The sequence below is a fragment of the Suillus plorans genome (genome assembly GCF_016647745.1).
Source record: "Suillus plorans strain S12 chromosome Unknown HD556scaffold_33, whole genome shotgun sequence".
In the NCBI taxonomy this organism is placed as follows: Eukaryota; Fungi; Basidiomycota; class Agaricomycetes; order Boletales; family Suillaceae; genus Suillus; species Suillus plorans.
In genome coordinates, this window is record NW_024537417.1 from 373,031 (window position 1) to 393,675 (window position 20,645).

Genomic DNA, 20,645 nt, shown 5'->3' on the forward strand with positions numbered 1-20,645 from the left:
TTCAGACGAGGCTATGTAGACACTCTTGGAAATTTGACGCCCAACTGGGTGAGTATATGGTCATGTCACTCCCACAAGCACCTTTGTCTCCCAACAACCGCCTACACCTACAACCGCCCTTGTGCCTCATGCCCACGGAATCTGTCTTTTTATGAAATAGTCAACCGATCGGTGGAATCGGGGTTTCGAAACATGATGACGATCAAACAAACTTTCATCATTGGATTACAAGATTATGATTACAACGCCGTAGGGTATTTATACCCCGTTCACCCACTCCTCAATAGTTATTACAGTCCAGCGGTACGTTACTAAAAGGCCAGGGCCTTTTTCCATTTCCCTCACGATTCGTCATGCTCTACCTCCAAATTCTCTATTCATTCACGAGCGACGACATCACGACTACCATTGTTCCCATTGTATGTACTACTCTTTCGCCGTTCTGTCACCGTACACTGACCATATCAGACGCTATTCGCAGTCGTGGCTGGGCCACTCTGCAATTTCCAACGTTTTTCACACATTGTTTTCTGGATTTGGCTCCATCTACTCCATTTTAATGTCGCCAATCAAATAATCGATCCTCAGGAGGATGGGAAGAACAAGTCTTCTCGACCTATACCTGCAGGACTAATAAGCCTGGAAGACGCTCTTGTGTTACGTTGGGCTCTCATTCCCATATGTCTCGCCCTATCCGCATGCTACAGCTTCCAAGTCTTTGGCTTAAGCCTCGTGTTGACGCTGTTCATAATCTTCTATAATGAGCTTAAAGCCCACGAGCATTGGATCTCGAAGAACTTTATAACGGCAGTGGGTTACGCTTGCTTTGAAATTGGTTCCACTCTTATCGCAGGTTTGTTACCAAACTTCCTATCTCCGAATGAATGTTTTACTGAACTATTGCTTGAACAGGCAAAGATATGTCACGGTTAGAACCCACCGCAATTTCAGCGATTGCCTTGAGCCTCGCCGTGTTCACGAGCACATTGCACGCTCAGGACTTCAAAGACGTGGAAGGAGACCGCCTTATTGGCAGGCGAACATTACCCATAGCATTCCCGAATCTAGCGCGGACATCTATGCTGGTGGCCCTTCCTCTGTGGTCCATCTGCTTGTCTCGTGTTTGGGGAGTGAATACACTCTGCACGCTTGTATTCACAGGATATGCAGCGATGGTGGGGCTCAGATTCATGACCTGCAAGACATCAAAGGCAGCGCGAATGTCTTGCAAATTGTATAGTGTGAGTGGCATTCTCTGACTGACGTGCGTCTTTCCTGATGTGATGTTATAGCTATGGTTTTCTGTCGCACATCTTCTCCCTGCCTATTGGCGATACTTCCACGGAGAACAGAATTATGCCTTTTGAACGTCCTAACTTATTGATAATGCGATACGACTGTTGTATTTGATGTAGTTTTTGGAGGCTGTAGTTTGGTTGTAGTTGTAATCTGTATCACCAAACGGATGCATTTTTTTTCATCAATACTTGTTCGGCAATGACATGTGCCACGGACCCGCTAACTTGTCGGCCGGTATCACACAACTCCACCGAGTCGCATGAAAGTCGCCTGACATATCCACACTCTTATTAATATGTCAGGACAACATCCAAACTTCAGGACTCAGGCACTTGAGAAAGCTGTGAATCTAGATGAGGTTTTATTCTCTCAGGGGTACTAGGTCAGGACGACACACGGAAGATAATCTTAGCTGCCAGCCAGTGCCAGGGTGACTAAGTATAGTCACATCAGTAGCAACTAACCAACACGTGTAGGTTGGCCATGTGGAGCTTGCAGTGCTTCGTGCTTGTCTTGAGCTTGAACGTTTGAACAGCCATCAAAGGTAAAATAACGAATGAATGGGACAATGGAACAAACAACGGTCTACAAGAGTTCATGAGGATCTCCTTCCTGATCGGGAGCAGGCGCTTTTTCGCAGCCTGGGTACGGTGAGTCCGAACGGTCACAGACAGCGATTAGCTGGTGCTTATTCTGAACTCGCAGCAACTTGGGATCTGCTCTAGGTCTGGTGGAAACACTCTGTAAACAACATCGCTCCAACAGTAATAGACTTTCTAACGTCGCAGCCTGAGTGGGCCATTGAATTTTCATTGTCCGTCTCTTTCATCTCAGTGACGATTCATACAATCCTTTTCAACTAATCGTGATCCAACGTATAAAACGTATTTCTGACGGTCTTTTCTCTCACCACATCTGTTTACAACGAACTAGCACTCTGCAATGGACTGGGACGTGGGGCCATCCCCTTCACAATTCTCCTCATCATCCCAATGGGCGCGCGCCAGTACTCGGCCTGCATCTGCAAACATGAGCATCGACGACGATGTCGGCTACGTGACATGGAAGCAATCCCAACCCGACCCCATCATCCGAGAACTCATGCACAACGCAGAGAGCAAAAAGGAGGGAAAACGAGAACAGAAACGTACGTGCTCTCACACGAGAACATTCGAGGTGTTTTTGACTTGCTTTTGTTATGCTTGCAGCCCGTTTGGATGCGTCTGAGCACACGTCCACATGGGCATCAAGCACCAGCACGTCTGTTCCTCACCGCACGGCATCCCTCCCCGGTTTTTCCACACCGTCGACAGGCACACTTGCATCTACGTTTGCGTCTAATTCATCGAGAAAACTACATCCAATGAAACTCATCTCGAAGAAAGTACCCCCGTCGCGTGCGTATTCATCTACCGCACCTGTCAAGGATGGCGTCTCTTCCGAATCAGAACTGGCCGCGAGGTACCTTCATATCATACGTAATGGCACTGCAGAGATGGACGAGAATTCGAGGCGAAAGCAAGCTGCGAAGGCGAAGGTAGAAAAAGAGGCGGCGAGTGGCACGCCGGGGGATATCGCGACCCGGAAGAATACTTGTGCATCTTCGTCTGTGTCGAGGTCCACATCTACCGCGTTAACTGCAAGGCCTTTAAAGAAGACGGCTAGTATCTCGTCTACTTCTTCTGCACCTCTGCGAGGAAATGTGATCAGTAGATCATCGAGCTCTGCAACTATCAAGCCTACAGTTAAACTTTCTAGAGACAGTGGCACATGCGGGGACATCCAGATGACGTTGGACTCAGACCGAGATACGGATCGCGAGGAAAGCACTTTCACCGATTTTGCAGGTGACTTCGCTCCAAACGAGTCTTTCTCGATGCACGTAGATGACGTCCTACCTCCTCCCAAGCGTGCTGTGGGGAGGACCCCCAGTATTGTTATGGACACCAGCCCTACGGCTTCTTCCTCAAACTCTGGGTTTACGCCTCCTTTCAAAATTCTCGCAACTGCATCCACCTCCGCATCTGCAGCAGTTACAGAGAAGATACCCCAGTCGAGACATGTTGTAGCACCCTCAGCAACTCAACGAGGTCCCCCACCGCTGGGCATGCGCCGGCAACACAATCTCCCAAATTCCGGATTCCCTTTGTCGCAATCGCGCTACGCCACTACGCAGTCTCCCTATGCGGCTTCACAAGCAAAGGGACAAAAGCCAGTGACGCTTCCGCCCTTCAAGCCTCCGCTGCTCAAGAAGCCCAACTCGAAACCTACTTCCGCGCCAAAGCAGGTCTTTCAGACTCCTGAAAGCCCGCCGACTTCGACGCCCGAGCTGGTCAAGGACGATAGCAACGATGACGGTGATGATGAAGAGGATAAATTCGGTGCGGCTGGTGCGGATTCGTCGTTTGACGTGTCTTTTGATGTGGATGTGGATGCCCTGGAGGCGACCATGCGGCAGTATGATTGATGGGGTGGACGTATGCGTTTTTGACGCCGGAGACTACGAGGTGGGTGTATGCTATGGAAGGTGAATACTATGTTTCGATCTGTCTTTGATAATCCATCTACTTAGATACATGTACGCGCATTCACATATAATACTCACTTTGTGATTTTGAACTGCATATCTGGACTCTTGACTGCTACGTAGACTACATACCGGCCGGTATACCAGTCACTAAGTATTAGGATACATTTCCAGACATCATCAAATGTGGGCCAGGTAGTGGCGTTGGCACGAGTCGATACGCCAAGTGCAACATCAAAATAGCTAAAGTCTGCTAATGTGTGTCCACTGATGCGCAGGATATCATATCATTATACATGAGATTTAATCATGAGCCAGAACCTTCAAACCAGCTTGTGCGCACGTTGCTGTCTCCCCATATCATGAACTACTGCTGATCACAGTGCACTTCCTCCTGTGGGCATTGATAAGATCTTTGCGCTTGAACCTCTTCCCGCAGTCACAGGAGTACACAACCCGCAAATGAACCTCTTCCATATGCCTCAAGAGGGATTCTTTTTTAAGCACCGTACTGCAACCATCCCAGATGCACATGACGATGAGCTTAGGTGAGCCACGAATTCCATGGACTTCACGTAGGTGAGAAGAGAGATCGTGGCGTTGAATCAAGTTATCGCAAGATAGCCCGTCAGGACCATTACACTTGCACTGAAACACTTCTTCGAGAGAATGGCCCTTGTGCAAGGGTCGATTAATCATAGTGAAGCACGGTCAGAAAGTCGATAACTTACATGTCCTGGTGTAGTGGAGGACTCAGATACTTCATTACTTGAGTCGTTGTGAGAAAAAGACGATACGTGAAATGCAGGAGCAGTCGAGGTGGAAGCAGACAAAGTATCTGCGACCGTGAACAAAGTCTTCAGTTCATCATCAGGGTGGAGTGGGGGACTGTCGGGTGGTTGTTCTGCTGTATCTGAGTCATTGGAACCACCGTGCGGGGAAGTTCCAGGGAAATCATCCGGCGCATCATCGGGATGATCATCAGGCAGTTTACTACAAGAGTCTTGAAGCTCATGTCAGTCGATGGCTGGAAAGCACCACGAATCATGAGGAATTACCTGGAAAGGAAAACCTATGCATGACAAAGTCAAGCACTTCATCTGCTGAAGGACGAAGTTCGGGTTCGGATTGCAAACATTTTTGGATGAATTTCCAATCAGAGTCTATTATTTCTGGATGACCATCTGGACGCTGCGGTCTACAACCTCGGGACATCTGGGTAATAATGCATGCCATGCGGTTTGGAGCTGTAATCTCAGACCAAGGCGGCCGACCCGAGAGAATCTGTTCAATCAGTCCTCAGGGGAACGTTTTGTGACCAAACATCAACCCACTTGAAGCATTACACAACCAAAGGAGTAGATATCGCTTTTTTCCTCCAACCCCGGGTCACATGTAGTTTCTGGTAGAATGAGTTCTGGTGCAGCATAGGGGATTGCTCCGTGATGTATAGATGTCACAGCCAAATGCGACTGGCCAAGAAGGGGTTTTGTAATGGTGGAAAGACCAAAATCGATTAACCTCGCATGACCTCCCTCGTCGATCAGTATATTTGCCTGCATATTCATGAGGTTTCAGGAATGACACAGCAGCTCTAGATTTACCCCTGTTATATCACAGTGCATGACAGGAATCGAGTGCACTTGCATCAACATAAGTTACGACTTGAACGCTTCGAGAAAATAGATGGAAACTAACGGTAACGAAGTCCAGCACTGACATCCTCCAGCTTCCAACTTCGAGTTAGTCTTGAAAAGTGAAAGGGTGTGAGGGTAATGACTCACCATACGCGAACGGTCCAAGACTGTTAGATGGTTGTGGTTAGATACTAGGTATGCATTCAATGTGCCATTTGGCATCCACGGAGAAACTATGCAGCGCAATTCTGGCCTGGATCCAAATCCTGTCGCTATACCCAACAAGGGTACAATGTTGCCATGGTGTAGAATCTTCAATATGCCAATTTCTCGGCTGATTTTCTAGGTGCGTCCAAAATCAGTGTAGGCTGATATGCGGTCTTTGCACAGAGATTACCCTGTTGAGTGTCTCTAAATCATAATGGTCTGGAAGTTTGAAGGCCTTGACCGCAACCTTATCGATCAATGTCCATGTCCCGATCATGATCAGCCAGTTGCATAGTAAATTGAATCCAACACATGGACTAACGAGGGTAGAAATACCATTTGCATTAGTATAATTGCATTTCCAGACATCGCCATATGAACCTGCACCAACGTGGTCCATAGCTATTCGAGTGATAGATGGCGTCAAATCGTCTGGCAAGTCTTCCATGCTGCAGCACGGTCACATCAGAAGTTCAGTAAAACAAATACGGCGACACCAAGCACTATGACAATGTGATCATACCTCACATCGTCGTTCTCCATACTTTCTCGATCAACTTTGGAAGTGATGAAATGTCAAGTGTACAATCCTGTGAATCCACGGCTGGATGTAGCCATAGTATAGGCGTCTAGCTATGCGACTCGTGTTAATTACTTAATAGCAGTACTCACCATTCTTGACCTTGTCCTTAGCGCTAAATGGTGGATATCGATAAAAATTAGCCCGGGTATCCGATATATCAAATTTTTGGTCTTTGAATTCAAAATGGAAACAGATATCAGATCATTAATATTATCCGAGTCGCCGCGTCAAGTGCAGCGTAACTTATAGCTGGTACACATATGAGAATTCGCTCCTCATGGATGGCAACAGAGGCCCGACCCTTTCAATACTGACAAGTCACAGCTTTCGCAATTAAGTAATCTGAAAGTCTGTCTCTTGTACAAAACGTACAGTCTTTTCTCTCACTTTTATTTGTTTACATCAAACTAACACCGTGTTTGCAATGGACTGGGACGTGGGGCCATCCCCCTCATTCCAAATTACAATTCTCCTCTTCATCTCAATGGGCGCGTGCTAGTACTCGGCCTGCATCCGCTAACATGAGCATCAACAACGATGTCGGCTACGTTACATGGAAACAATCCCAACTTGACCCTGTCATCCGAGAACTCATGCAGATGCAGAGAGCAAAATGAGGGAAAGCGAGAACAGAAACGTACGTGCTCTCACACGAGAACATTCGAGGTGTTTTTTACTTGCTTTTTTCTACTTGCAGCTCATTTGGATGCGTCTGAGCACACGTCCACATGGGCATCAAGCACCAGCATGTCTGTCTCCCGCCGCACGGCATCCCTCCTTGGTTTTTCCACACCGTCGACAAGCACACTTTCATCTACATTTGCGTCTAATTCATCGAGGAAGCTACGTCTCATGAAACTCATCTCGAAGAAAGTACCCCCGTCGCGTGCGTATTCACCTACCGCACCTGTGAAGGATGGCGTCTCTTCCGAATCAGAACTGGCCGCGAGATACCTTCATATCATACGTAATGGCACTGCAGAGCTGGGCGAGAATTTGAGGCGAAGACAGAAAAGGAGGCGGCGAGCACTCCGGGGGACATCGCAATCCAGGAGATTACCTGTGCATCTTCGTCTGGGTCGAGGTCCACATCCACCGTAGTATCTCGTCTGCTTCTTATGCACCTCTGCGAGGAAGTGCGATCGGTGGATCATTGAGCTCTGCAACTATCAAACCTACAGTTAAACTTTCTACAGACATTGGCACATCCAGATGACGTTGGACTCAGATCGAGATACGGATCGCAAGGGAAGCACTTTCACCGATTCTACAGATGACTTCGCCTCCAAATGAGTCTTTCTCGATGCACGTGGATGACGTCCTACCACCTCCCAAGTGCGCTGTGGGGAGGACCCCCAGTATTGTTATGGGCGCTAGTCTTGCAGTTTCTTCCTCAAACTCTGGGTTTATGTCTCCTTCCAAAGCTCTCACAACTGCATCCACCTCCGTATCTACAGCAGTTCCAGAGAAGATGCCCCAGTCGAGACATGTTGTAGCACCCTCAGCAACTCAACGAGGTCCCCCACCGCTGGGCATGCGCCGGCAACACAATCTCCCAAATTCCGGATTCCCTTTGTCGCAATCGCGCTATGCCACCACGCAGTCGCCCTATGCGGCTTCACAAGCGAAGGGACAAAAGCCAGTGATGCTTCCGCCCTTCAAGCCTCCACTGCTCAAGAAACCCAACCCAAAAGCCGTTCCCGCACCAAAGCAGGTCTTCCAGACTCCTGAAAGCCCGCCGACTTCGACGCCTGAGCTGGTCAAGGACGATAGCAACGATGATGGTGATGAGGAGGAGGAGGATAAACTCGGTGCGGCTGGTGCGGATTCGTCGTTTGATGTGTCTTTTGATGTGGATGTGGATGCCCTGGAGGCGACCATGCGGCAGTATGATTGATGGGGTGGACTTATGTGTTTTTGACACCAGAGAAGATACGAGGTGGGTATATGCTATGAAAGGTGAACACTATGTTTTCGAATGATCCATCTACAGATACGTGCATATGTACATGCGTTCACATATAATACTCACTTCATGATTTTGTGCATATCTGGACTCTTGACTGCTACCTATACTACATACCGGTATATACCACTTGCTGAGTATTAGAATGCATTCCAAGATGGCACGGATCGTCGACGCACCAAGTGTAACATCAAAATAGCTCAAGTTCGCTAATGTGTGGTTCGCCGATACTAAATAGTACGACGCCCGGCGAGCCCAATCAATGCACTCGCAGCTCAGATTTATGCAGATCGGTCGTCCTTTTCACTGTAGAGATAGTAGATGATATAGATACTTAGCGTGCATGCATAAATATTCAATATCGATGACGCGTACAATGAGGCGTAACGTACGTGAATAGGTGGAAGTATGAAAATGTGAATAGTTATAGGAAGAAGCGATATCAAACCGTCAGAATGTATGTACATAAAACATGGGAGGTCTATCCACACATATGTCTCGAATGCGAAGAATGGGATCTCCTCGCACTGATGAGACACACGGAACGGCTTGTGCCTTTGATCGGAACTCATGCATATGGTCGGCGCGTGCAGGATATCATATCATTATACATGAGACTCAGTCATGAGCCAGAACCTTCAAACCAGCTTGCTCATCCGTCGGTGTCTCTGAACTACTGCTGATCACAGGGTTCATGCTCATGCGGACATCGAGGTTATGTTCACGCGAAACCCCCAAATGAACCTCTTTTATATGCCTGAAGAGGGACTCTCTTCTCATCTCCTTATGGCAACCATCCCAGGTGCACCTGACGCGGGAGTTGACTGAGCCACGAATTTCATGGACTTCACTTAGGTGAGAAGAGAGATCCTGGCGATGAATCAAGTGATCGCAAGATATCCCGTCAGGACCATTCCACTTGCACTGAAACATTCCTTCGTGAGAATGGCCCTTGTGCAAGGGTCGATTAGTCATAGTGAACTACGGTCAGAAGGTCGATAACTTACAGGTCCAGGTGTAGTGGAGGACTCAGATATTTCTTTGCTTGAGCTGTGAGAAAAAGACGGTACGGAAAATGCAGGAGCAGTCGAGGTGGAGGCAGACAAATTATCTGCGACAGTGAACAAAGACTTCAGTTCATCATCAGGGTAGAGTGGTGGACTGTCGGGTGGTCGTTCTGCTGTATCTGAGTCATCAGAACCACCGTGCAAGGAAGCTCCAGGGTCATTATCCGGCGTATCATCGGGATTGTTGGGTGCTGTTCCGGAGTGTGTAGAAAATGAACCACCGTGACGGCTGCGCAAATTAATGTAAACACGTGTATACGAATGTTGTGTGTGGACATACTAAGAAATTCGAGGCTTTAACCAAATTGAAGGTTTTGATTCGCGACCAGATGGACTGCCGGGTGGTTGTTCTACCGTATCTGACTCATTAGAACCACCATGTGGGGAAGCTCCAGGGTCATTATCCGGTCTATCATCGGAAGGATCGTCAGGTGGTCCACTGCCGTGACAAGGGTCTTGAAGCTCCTGTGAGTGGATGGTTGGAAAGGAAATATGTAGAATTACCTGGAGAGGAAAGCCTGTGCATGACAAAGTCAAGCACTTCATCTGCTGAAGGTCGAAGTTCGGGTTCGGATTGCAAACATCTTTGGATGAATTTCCAATCAGAGTCTATTATGGTAGGTTGACCATCAGGACGTTGCGGTCCACGACCATGCGAGATGCTAACGATGATGAACGCTTCTGACGAGATCTCAGACCAAGGACGCCGACCCGAGAGAATCTGGTCAGTCAGCCCTTGAACGAATATCTTGTGTTCGAACTAAAAACTCACTTGAAGCATTATACAACCAAAAGAGTATATATCAGCTTTTTCTAGAGGCACTGGTAGCTCGCGGGTATTGTCTGGTAGAACGAGTTCTGGTGCTGCATAGCGGATTGCGCCTGGACGTATGGATGTTGCGGCCAAGTGCGACTGGTCGATAAGGGGTTGTGTGATGGTGGAAAGACCAAAGTCGATTAACCTCGCGTGGCCTCCTTCGTCGATCAGTATATTTGCCTGCATGTTCATCAGTTTTCAAGAATGCCGCAGCAGCTCTGGGCTTACTCCTGTTATATCCCCGTGCATGACAGAAATCGAGTGCACTTGCACCAATGGTAAAGTCACAACTTGGATATCTTGAGAAAATAGATGAAAACTAACAGTAACGAAGTCCAGCACTGACATCCTCCAGCTCGAAACATCCAGTTAGTCTTGAAAAGTGGAAGGATATGATCAGAATTATTCACCATACGCGAACGGTCCAGAGGTGTTAGGTCATTGTGATTAAATACTAGGTACACATTCAATGTGCCGTTTGGTATCCACGGAGATACCAAGCAGCGCAACTCTGATATTCGTCCAAATCCTGTCGCTATACCCCACAAGGGTACGATGTTGTTATGGCGTAGAATCCTCAATATGCCTATCTCTCGGCTGATTTTCTAGGTGCGTCAGTACAAGTTAGCACGGGCGATTATGCAGTTGTCATACGAAGCTTACCCTGTTGAGTGTCTCTAAATCATAACGTTCTGGAAGTCTGAAGGCCTTGACCGCAACCTTATCAATCAATGTTTCGATCATGATCAGCCAGTTGCATAGTAAATTCCAACATATGGACTTACGAGGGCAGAAATACCATTTGCATCATAATTACATTTCCAGACATCGCCAAATGCACCTCCACCAACGTGGTCCAGAGCTGTTCGAGTGATAAAGGGCGTCAAATCGTCTGGCAAGTCTTCCGTCCTGCAGCACAGTCACATCACAAGTTCAGTAAAACAGATATGGCGACACCAAGCACAGTGATAATGCGACCATACCTCACATCGACGTTCTCCATGCCAGCTTCGTAAGCGATGAAAGGTCAACTGAGAAGTATTAGATCAAGGGCAAGGCGGACGGTATCCTGTGAATCCACACAGGATGTAGCCTATAGGCGTCTATGTGACTTGTGTCAATTAATTAATAGTGCTCACCATTCTTGTCCTTGGTATATATTCCTTAGCGCTAAATGCAACATCGTACACTTCCACTATAGCTAGTGACGTTGAACAAGTGACTGTATGGAAATGATCATATCCTGACATTGTTGGTCGTGACAGCGGTGCCATTGGACTATGGGCTCGTTGGTGGTCGTTTAAGTTCAAGGGCTAACGAACATTCAAAGTTGACAGTGATGGTGTAGTGTCATGATTAAGTAAGTAATTTCAACTCTTCATGTGCCATCCGGTATCCTCAACGCAATTTTGCATCTGCCTTGCTAGGCCATTACTATGATTCAAATTACTACTTTTCTACGGCCCGAGTATCCGATATATCAACCTCTGCTGGCGTTCTTGGTCTTCGAATTCAAAATGTATCAGATCAACTATTTTCAAGGATTTTTGGTGTTACGATGGAGGATCCAAATATTGTTGGATGTGCGGACAACTATCGACCCTATCATTGATGGTGAAAACCAATCCGCGCATTCCCTCCATTCTTTTTGCCAATGACGTACGTGACTTCTCTTCGCCTTCATATTTCTGCTCACTCATCTATCTATATATACTTACAACCCCTTCCCGATGGCGCGAGTGCCTTTAAATCCAGTGGTCATCATAATAGGTAAATTTTCGAGGCTCCAGTCCCTTGTTAACCAAACAGGAAGAATGGATTTGATATGGATATCTCACAATACGTTGCCGGCCCTCACTAGAACATGCGAGTTTCAAGTTGCTGTTATCATTCTAAAGGACATCCGCGTTTCACCAAAATTCCTTTGCTTGCCGCTAGCAAGTACGTCGTCGGCCAGGGACCGTACACAGCATCACTGGAGACTGACTGTCAAAGACATTCATTGCCTTAGCACCCTCGGACACAGTTGGTTTGTCAAAGTTCAACTCCTCAGTGCGTTTGAAAGCCACTGCGTCCCCCGTATCAACTTTGCGTTTCATCCAAAACGTTGGTCGTGGACGGATAATTTTCCCTGGGCGACCCGTATATGCAACTGTATTTAATGGTTGTCAATGATTGAAGCTAACATGGACCGTGCTCAATCTTTGAACAGATCTCTTTGCTTACAGTGAATTGTACACAGCGTTGTCGAGGGTGAGAACACTTACACGAAGAGTCTATTTGCACAGCTGAACGAAAGTCAATATCGTGCTAATATTGTGTGTCCTGTTACTACGGTAAACACTATATCGTCGAAGAGCTGACCAAAGTCAAACCGAAGTGGCGTCCTTGTAAATTAAAAGCTAGAGTTTCTAAAAAGGGTGGGGTGTGCCGCTACCTAAAGTGCGCCTAGTGCGGATGGAGCTGCGTTTTCGATATTGTACAGTGTGGGGTAGGACTTTTACAGGGATGCGGGGGGTGGTAAGGGCAGTGGGACTGAGTGGGTCAGAGCTGAGGGCGCTGTGGTCTTGGGCATAGGACGTGAGGTCAGATGGAGAAAAAAAGGAAGGAAATTTGGAGTGTATCTGGATTCTGCTGTGCCAGACAAGGGTTGTTAGTACTATCAGTTGGTTCTATAATAGGACGCATTCTTGCCGTAACGATGATGGAACTCACAGCGTCGACGCACAAACCCCACAATACACGCCCCTCTGCAACTTAGGGAAAGACACCCACAATCCCTCCAGAGTCCACCTTGACCTCACCAAATGCCATCAACCTCCAGTAAAATGTGGGAGTTCATTCCAATCACTACACGTGCACCCCTGCGAAAGTTTAAAGGTCACGAATAACTTGTAAGGGCAGTCGCAGTGTTCCTCGATAGACGACGGATGGTTACGGGATCGTGCGATAAGACGCTTCGTCTGTGGGACTCGAAGACAGGTGTTGTGTTGAAGAAAATGGAAAGGCATCACAGTGAGGTGTGGGGATTGGCAGTATCACGAGATGGCAAGCGGTGACTTTGACGGAGAGGTCATTGTCTGGCACGGAAAAACTGGTGAGTCACTCATCCAAATCATTAAAGCCCACTCCAATTGGATCTCCTCGCTAGATTTTTCTCCTGGTGGAATAGTGTTGGCCACTAGTTCATGTGACAGGATGATGACGACGCTGCGAAACACCGAAACCTGCTTGATAGAAAAAGGCTCGATTCACAATAATATAGTAGGGTCACTTTGACTCTGTTACACGGGGGAACAAAAAATAAAATAAAATATTGGACTCGATCATGCCAATGCCCACCACCTGCTCTTGTTCCCAACATGAAGTCCAACTTCAACCTCAACTGCTTAGTATTAGGCGACCACTCCAGGAACATATTCCCGGTCAAGATTGTATCGACGAAGTTAGTTATGACCTGAAAGAATTGATCAAGGAAAAGACACATGCATTTCGCGACCTGGATGCAAGCGCTCTCCAGCTATGGAAAGTGAGTGATCTGATACTTTGGAAGGTCGACCTGCTTGTCGACAATACCCTCGAGCATCCGAGTCATGTCAGCAATCTCAAACTAGATCACAAGAAAGAATTATCGCCTGTGGATCAAATGGTTGAGGTTTTTGACACTCCTCCTCACCGTAAGCACCTGCATATTGTTGTCCAGCCGTTACCTGCTCGTGAGTTGTCTGTCGATATCGCCTCTCTTTCATCCATACTTATTGCGGTGTGATCAAGGTGTTTCTCACTCAGCCGGCTACTCGTTGATCAACCTCAACTGCCTAGTATGAGGCGACCACCCCGGGAACATATTCCCGGTCAAGATTGCATTGACGGACACTGTTGGTAACTTGAAAGAGTTGATCAAGGAAAATAAGCCTGCATTTCGCGACCTGGATGCAGACACTCTCCGGCTATGGAAAGTGAGTGATCTGATACCTACAATCGGGTGCGGACGATCTAATACTTTGCAAGGTCGACCTGCCTGTCGATGACACCCTCGAGAGTAATATCGACAATCTCAAACCAGATCACAAGAAAGCATTATCGCCTGTGGACCCAATGTTTGAGGTTTTCGACACTCCTCCTCAGCGTAAGCACCTGCATATTGTTGTCCAACCACCTCTTCGTGAGTTATCGGTCGATATCGCTTTGACACGGTGACTGAGCTGATGGCTGCCTCCCAGACGGGTCTCGTAATCATCTACAACCTTTGCCTTCCGCACTCCTGTATAAGCAATTTTGTGGAAAGTACAGCCAGGAGCCTCCTCCCATCTACGGACAACCTTCTGAATTCAAAGGCATACAAAAAAATCCGGACCAGTTCGTTCACTGGGATCGACCCCCTGAGAATGCACATACTATACCCTGCACACTACTTCATCCAATCTTTGGCACATTCATGGACGACTGCGAAAATATTGAGCCAACGCCAGACGACAACAAGTTGGCCATGACATTGTCGGTGGTTATGTCCGGCTTCTTCACAGACGAGAAAGCACGAGCTTACAAATTTCGTGAAGTCCTGCAAGAGCACGGTATCAACATTACGGCCACGACAATTAGTGGCACCGTCTATGTCACTGACGGCGACATACAGTACAAAGGTTTCCGTTATGCAATCGCTAAAGTTAAGAACGAGTTAGGGTCCACGGCGACCGAACCCCACATGCAAACCATTCTATATTATATACATTCTACTGAGTCTTTCGCGAAGGCCAAGCCTACATTTAGGTTTGCAGTATTTCACAACTCGCGATGCATTGATCACAACTTCAACAGGTCCGCACATCGATTTCTCAGCTGCTGTTTGGAGCACTCGTCCGAACATGCAGGTGGTTTCGACTGCTTTACCTCTCTTTCATCACCCCACTGATAGCAAAATGCGTGCGATGGTCGCTCGGCACATTGGTGCGCTCAGGAAAGCTCTTCGGTCCCTCTTGGCATGTTACCAGGGCATTACGTCCCCTTCTCCCGATCAAGACCTCGAATTTCTGGACTCTAAATTTCAAGATCTCATGTTTCCATACCCGTATTCTTTCACTTGCATCGAGACATCGTTGACGTGTGATTTCACGTACTACCATCAAATGGATCATTCCAGACTACCCTTTTCCGCCGTCAAGACGACCGATGACAAGACGCTCTGCATCAAGTTTGTCCGTCGCTACTCTAAGGAAGTACATCAACGATGTGCTTCGGACGGCTTCGCTCCAGCACTTCTGGGCTTCGAACAGCTACCAGGCGGATGGTACATGATTGTGATGGAGATGATCACGGATGATTACTGTCGTCTCCAGGATATTACCGTTCCTTACCCTCATCACGATGCACTCGCTACGGAACTCCAGTCTCTTCATCGAGGAGGTTATGTTCACGGAGACGTCCGGGACACAAATATTATGGTAAAAAAGGACTGCAGCCCTGGATTCATGTTGGTGGATTTCGACTGGTCTGGAGCGATAGGCGAAGCCCGATACCCAATGAACGTATATTGAGGAGAACGTCTCTGGAGACCTGATGGAGCAGAAGACGGACAGTTGGTCATGCCCGAACATGATATGCAGATGTTGTACGTCATATTTCCAAAAGGCACCTTTGTTTGAACTAGTACGGTTGACCAGTATTGATTTTACTAGATTTGTATTACATTCCGTAGATTACTGATCTGTATGTTTAAATTCCATCAATGACTGAGATACTTATCTTGAGGCTGGTTCCCTGGACAAGTCTCTCGATGCACGTGAACGACATTGTGCCACCACCGACTCGGAAGCGTGCGAAGGGGAGGACACCCAGTACCGTCATGGCCCCATCTATTAGTCGTCCTACTACGGCTTCTTCCCGAGTTTCTGCCTTCCTCCAAAGCTCTCGCAACTACAACTACCTCTATATCCACAACTGTTTCAGGCAAGATACCCCCGCCGAGACATGCCGTGGTGCTCCAAACGACTCAATGAGGTCCCAATGCACCCGCAACACGACCTCCCCAATTCCAATTTCCCTTCGTCTCAATTGTGCTACTATGCTACCGGGCAATTGCCTATGTGGCTTCACATGCGAAGGCAAGTTATGCTACAGCCTTTCAAGACTCCCGAGAGCCCGCCCACTTCAATGCTCGAGCTGGATAATGACGACAACGGCGACAATGATAACGAGGAGGGCAAAGTCGGTGCGGATTCATCGTTTGATTGTGTTTTTAATGCGGATGCGGACGCTCTGGTGGCGACCACGCGGCAGATGCATGCAGTTTCTGTGCCGGAGAGCGGTACCGGTATGCGTTTTTGATAATTCATATCTATATATTCACACGTGTGATTAGTTGGGGGAGTCCGCACCTTCTTGATCTTCTCAGGTGACATCTATCTGCTCCTCTGCACTCTGCACCTCCCCTAAACTCTATCCAAGTTTCTTGCCCTGCATCGCTGCCATGTTTTGGACTCCGTTTCTGGTACGCGCTGTACCGTGGCTATAATTCATGTCGCCGTCTACGTGATTTTTGATGAGAAGCAATCTGCTGACAACTTACTATATAGTACTAGTGTAGCGTACCAAGTGAGAACGTTTGGATGTCCTCGGGATGATCCGGCGTACTCGGCCCAGTATTAGTAGCGCGCTGTTATCGCTTTTCTGCATTAGCATAATATCGCCAAATGTGGTCCAGATGCCAGGGTGCGCTGGCACAAATCGTCGACGCGTCGACGATGACCGCATCAAATAACTGAGTCGAGTTAGCGATACCTCAGGCTCGTTCAAAATCGTGACTCTTGTGCCCTGGGTCACCGATAGCGACCGTAATCTCAATAGAGAGAGATAATTTCTATCTTTATCTATCGTCAGGAAGACGCGGTCCTCTACGAACTGTCCTATGGCGTAATTCCAATAGAGCTTCGACGATACTCCGAATCCCAAATGGCCCATCTGGAACTGTTGAGACTCCAGCCGAGGCGCTCCTTTCCGGCTAGATATCATGTTATAAAAAAATATAAAGTGATGTAAAGCAATATATAGGTCCGAGCCCAGCATGAATTTGGCGTTACAATGCTTTATATTAATTTATACATTACGTATGTACCGGTGATTGGGCTTACAAAATGATACGACTAGTCTCACCTGTCGGTCTATCTCGGAAGGTCGAAGCGAACGTTACACCTCGACAACTTATCTATACCTTTATTACACATGGACGTGTTACAAAGTTACCAACCCACCTTTGTCCATTTTCTGTTGACATTGTCCGTTCTTCAAATTCACTCGCTGCCCTCGTGAACGAGACTTTTACAACATGACAAAGATGGCAGAGTCGCCATCTCCAGCAGTCGAGGAGGCCAAAGAAAGACCAGGTCCATCGTGGACAAAGGTTGAGGAGCACGTCATCCCTGAAAATCGCCTAGGGATTGTGTTTATTGGCTGGATGTGCACAATTTTCTTGGTAGCCATAGATCAAGTACGTATTTGTGTTATTTTATTGATCAATGTCGGATTGACATACCATAAGACTGTCGTTGCCACCGCCCTGCCCACAATTGTAGCTGATCTAGGGGGAGGTAAGAACTATAGTTGGGTGGGGAGGTACGTATGTGTTACATATGGTGTCATTACATGGTAATATTTTCCACGTAGTGCTTACATGCTGGCGTGCTCCTCTTTGAGTCCGCTATATGGCAAACTATCCGACATTCTAGGCGAGTGCTCTTTGAGTGTTATGAAGTGTTGCTCGGGAATCAACTTATGACTGGGATCTGCAGGCCGCAAATCCATGCTATATGGATGCATCCTCGTATTTTTGGTATGTTATTGCTAGCACGCGCGTCCGACTAGGCTTTGACCTCATAGACTAGATTGGATCAGCGCTGTGTGGTGCAGCTCAGAACATGTCATGGTTGATTGCCTCTCGTACCATCCAGGGTGTTGGCGGCGGCGGCATCTTCCAACTCGTACAGATCATCATATCCGACATCGTTCCATTGGAAGAGTGAATATGTGTTACCAGCACCAAGTCATTGTTGATCATATTTATTTTCCAGGCAAGGCAAGTACAGTGGTCTCGTTGGTGCCACTTGGGGCACAGCAAGGTAAGGTTAAATAACACACCGCCGTTAAGCCTCCAAAGCCTGAAACTTATTTCTCAGCGTCATCGGACCGTTAATCGGCGGTGTGAGGTCTCCCATCTTCTGAGGGGATCTGAGAATTGATTTTTTTTTTGCGTTACAGCTTTTCACTGATCATGTATCTTGGAGGTGGTAAGTTTGCGTGTGCTATTTGTTGACCGAAGGTTCACGATTGACGCGTCTCAGGTGCTTCTGGATTAATTTGTGCGCTTGATATGTTTCAAATCTTTGCCACGAGATCAGAAGCTTATTACTAACACGTCTTATGGACAGACCGACTGGTGGCTTAGCTGGGGCACTTTTATTCTTTTTCTTAAATCTGAATCCGCACCAAGGAAGGCCGTTCCGCGACCATGTCCGAGAATTTGATTTCGTTGGACTGTTTGTGATTGTTATAGGGGTTATTTGTCTCCTTATTGGTATCAACTCAACGACGTGTAATTTCATCTTCTTGCTCTACAGAACCGAAGCCCATTACTATTTTCTGTAGGGAAAAACCCCCAAACCATTGCACTCCTTGCTGTGGGAGGTACACTGCTCATCATCGGTGGGATCAATGAGATTTATACGAAGCGGTCGCCCATTATTCCTCCTCGTCTTTTCCAGGCGAGTTCTTGAGAAAGCTCTCCAGATCAATATCGTTTCTCATGGTTTTCCAGACACGTACGACGGGCTTTGCATTAATTTCTGTCTTCATACATGCTACGATATTCTCCGCAGGTGTGTCATGCACCCGAATCTGTCTCGGGAGTACTAACAATCATTTACGTGACTACTCCAGGTTCTTAGTGAGTACGTTCAGACAGAGCTTATACTTGTCATCATCATGTGTTTTCTAGCTACCTTCCAATGTACTACCAAGGTAGGCCTGTCCTATAGCCTTCGAGTGTGCATTTTGCTGAACTCGACACAAGTTCTTGGCGCATCGGCAACAAGTTCTGGCGTCAAGTGAGTATTGAACCCATGCATCATTATTATCCTATGTTGCTGATATGCGCAGAATGCTTCCTTACTCGTTAAGCTGTAGTCTCATGTCATCAGTTTCTGGAATGATTGTGACTCGCACGGGATCCTACCGCCCTGTCATATGGTGCGGATGGATTTCCATGACGCTTGGTTGGGGCCTCATGACTATGCTGGATAACACGACCACTGTGTACGTACTTAGTCGTGTCGCAGTCACGCGGTCATTATAGCTTTTTCATTTAGTGCAGCACAGGAAATCTACCCCCTTATTACTTCCCTCGGTGTCGGTTGCTTGTTCCAGGTGAGTTAACCACATGATAACGATGCACGGTCTTCATCACCTCTGCAATAGAGCCCGCTTATTGCCATACAGGCAGCCATGCCTATAAAGGATATGGCTACCAGTACAGGCACTTTTATGTTCCTCCGGTGGGTGTGACTTTACGATTTATTTTTCGTAGGTACTTATTGGTCTCGAGAACTCTTGGGAGTACGGTAGGCATGGCGATGGGGGAAGCTGTTATTTCCAGTGTCCTCCAGCAGAAACTGCAGGGCATCCAAGGTCTCACAATCGACACTTCTGCCACGGCTTTAAACGGTAACATAAAGCGGATCTCTTCCATTTCTGTAAGCACGCTACCATGGTCTCGGTTCTGGCTTAACGATCACTCCCACCAGAACCCAACAGTGCGCCACGAAGTCATGCATGCTTACTCGCGATCTATCAGCACGATTTGGATAGTCAGCACCCCACTATCTGCATTCGGTCTCTTTCTAGTTCTCTTCCTCCGTAGCTACACACTCAAACGTACGATCATCCGCGGCGACGAGAACAAGCTGAGAGACGCTGAGACGGGTGCTGAGCAATCGACAGTTGCAGATGCAGACGACTTAACAGCCTTGGAGTTGGAGCGTTTTGGGAAGCACCAAGCATCGGCCTGCTCTGATAACGTCACTGGATCAACAGACTCATTGGACGATATTGGCAAGCAGGATATGAAAGCATAGAATGAGGGGAAAAAATTCCCCTGTATCTCTGGCATAGAGGTGGGCGAAACCCAATCATACTCCATCGATGGTCTGACTCGAGTAGCAATAACACCTCCGCTCACATCACAACTGTTCCGATGCCATCGTCGCTGCTGCGTCTTGGGCTGCATATTATAAGGATTACCGAGCGGTTGACGCCGGAAATAGCCGAAGTAACGCTCACCTCTACCATCACCATCAAAATCTTCAGCACGGACCTCGTCTTCATCCTATCCTTGTTCCCCATCAATGCCTCGTATACTCGACCCTTTATTATTCTGGTCTCCGTTATCCTGCTCGCAGCCGAACCGCCGAAAACTGTCAAAACCTATGCGCACTCTCGTTATCCTGTCAAACCATATCCATTCATACCTCCGCTCGCTCATTTTTCGTACTCTTT

General features: G+C 47.5%; 8 protein-coding genes across 8 annotated transcripts; 6 read left to right on the forward strand and 2 right to left on the reverse strand.

Annotated features, from left to right (window-relative positions):
- Nucleotides 1-254: 254 nt before the first annotated feature.
- On the forward strand, nt 255-1,717 carry HD556DRAFT_533253 (UbiA prenyltransferase family). Its single transcript, XM_041310889.1, has 4 exons — nt 255-419; nt 469-853; nt 913-1,241; nt 1,293-1,717. Exons 1-4 carry the CDS (start codon nt 354-356, stop codon nt 1,365-1,367), a joined length of 855 nt encoding a protein of 284 aa, XP_041159515.1. The 5' UTR covers nt 255-353; the 3' UTR covers nt 1,368-1,717.
- Nucleotides 1,718-1,949: 232 nt separating this feature from the next.
- Nucleotides 1,950-4,009, forward strand: HD556DRAFT_533666 (uncharacterized protein). The gene is made up of 4 exons (XM_041310890.1): nt 1,950-2,113; nt 2,233-2,446; nt 2,508-3,806; nt 3,872-4,009. Exons 2-3 carry the CDS (start codon nt 2,242-2,244, stop codon nt 3,764-3,766), a joined length of 1,464 nt encoding a protein of 487 aa, XP_041159516.1. The 5' UTR covers nt 1,950-2,113; nt 2,233-2,241; the 3' UTR covers nt 3,767-3,806; nt 3,872-4,009.
- On the reverse strand, nt 3,867-6,376 carry HD556DRAFT_1377137 (kinase-like domain-containing protein). Its single transcript, XM_041303122.1, has 8 exons — nt 5,861-6,376; nt 5,611-5,805; nt 5,525-5,555; nt 5,431-5,468; nt 5,161-5,382; nt 4,885-5,110; nt 4,558-4,829; nt 3,867-4,501 (listed from the first exon to the last, which is right to left on the reverse strand). Exons 1-8 carry the CDS (start codon nt 6,116-6,118, stop codon nt 4,187-4,189), a joined length of 1,557 nt encoding a protein of 518 aa, XP_041159517.1. The 5' UTR covers nt 6,119-6,376; the 3' UTR covers nt 3,867-4,186.
- A 414-nt stretch (nt 6,377-6,790) lies between these two features.
- Nucleotides 6,791-8,150, forward strand: HD556DRAFT_1309006 (uncharacterized protein; the record flags this gene model as incomplete). Its single annotated transcript, XM_041300221.1, has 4 exons — nt 6,791-6,890; nt 6,951-7,139; nt 7,238-7,389; nt 7,482-8,150. 4 exons carry the CDS (start codon nt 6,791-6,793, stop codon nt 8,148-8,150), a joined length of 1,110 nt encoding a protein of 369 aa, XP_041159518.1.
- A 621-nt stretch (nt 8,151-8,771) lies between these two features.
- On the reverse strand, nt 8,772-11,456 carry HD556DRAFT_1377144 (kinase-like domain-containing protein). The gene is made up of 10 exons (XM_041303123.1): nt 11,087-11,456; nt 10,889-11,012; nt 10,767-10,823; nt 10,514-10,708; nt 10,428-10,458; nt 10,332-10,369; nt 10,059-10,283; nt 9,791-10,007; nt 9,567-9,741; nt 8,772-9,515 (listed from the first exon to the last, which is right to left on the reverse strand). The coding sequence occupies exons 1-10, from the start codon at nt 11,104-11,106 to the stop codon at nt 9,191-9,193; spliced, it is 1,407 nt and encodes a 468-aa protein (XP_041159519.1). The 5' UTR covers nt 11,107-11,456; the 3' UTR covers nt 8,772-9,190.
- Nucleotides 11,457-13,431: 1,975 nt separating this feature from the next.
- HD556DRAFT_1527757 (uncharacterized protein) lies at nt 13,432-15,637 on the forward strand (the record flags this gene model as incomplete). The annotated part of the gene is made up of 6 exons (XM_041309358.1): nt 13,432-13,632; nt 13,657-13,819; nt 13,932-14,062; nt 14,115-14,268; nt 14,327-14,780; nt 14,857-15,637. The coding sequence occupies 6 exons, from the start codon at nt 13,432-13,434 to the stop codon at nt 15,635-15,637; spliced, it is 1,884 nt and encodes a 627-aa protein (XP_041159520.1).
- A 144-nt stretch (nt 15,638-15,781) lies between these two features.
- HD556DRAFT_1527758 (uncharacterized protein) lies at nt 15,782-16,535 on the forward strand. Its single transcript, XM_041309359.1, has 2 exons — nt 15,782-16,413; nt 16,462-16,535. The coding sequence occupies exons 1-2, from the start codon at nt 15,829-15,831 to the stop codon at nt 16,483-16,485; spliced, it is 609 nt and encodes a 202-aa protein (XP_041159521.1). The 5' UTR covers nt 15,782-15,828; the 3' UTR covers nt 16,486-16,535.
- Nucleotides 16,536-17,433: 898 nt separating this feature from the next.
- Nucleotides 17,434-20,224, forward strand: HD556DRAFT_1480447 (major facilitator superfamily domain-containing protein; the record flags this gene model as incomplete). Its single annotated transcript, XM_041308621.1, has 18 exons — nt 17,434-17,586; nt 17,638-17,711; nt 17,763-17,824; nt 17,888-17,928; nt 17,981-18,114; nt 18,167-18,214; nt 18,272-18,296; nt 18,354-18,382; nt 18,437-18,454; nt 18,524-18,687; nt 18,741-18,856; nt 18,910-18,974; nt 19,090-19,112; nt 19,165-19,198; nt 19,251-19,406; nt 19,460-19,517; nt 19,569-19,645; nt 19,696-20,224. 18 exons carry the CDS (start codon nt 17,434-17,436, stop codon nt 20,222-20,224), a joined length of 1,806 nt encoding a protein of 601 aa, XP_041159522.1.
- Between the last annotated feature and the right edge of the window lie 421 nt (nt 20,225-20,645).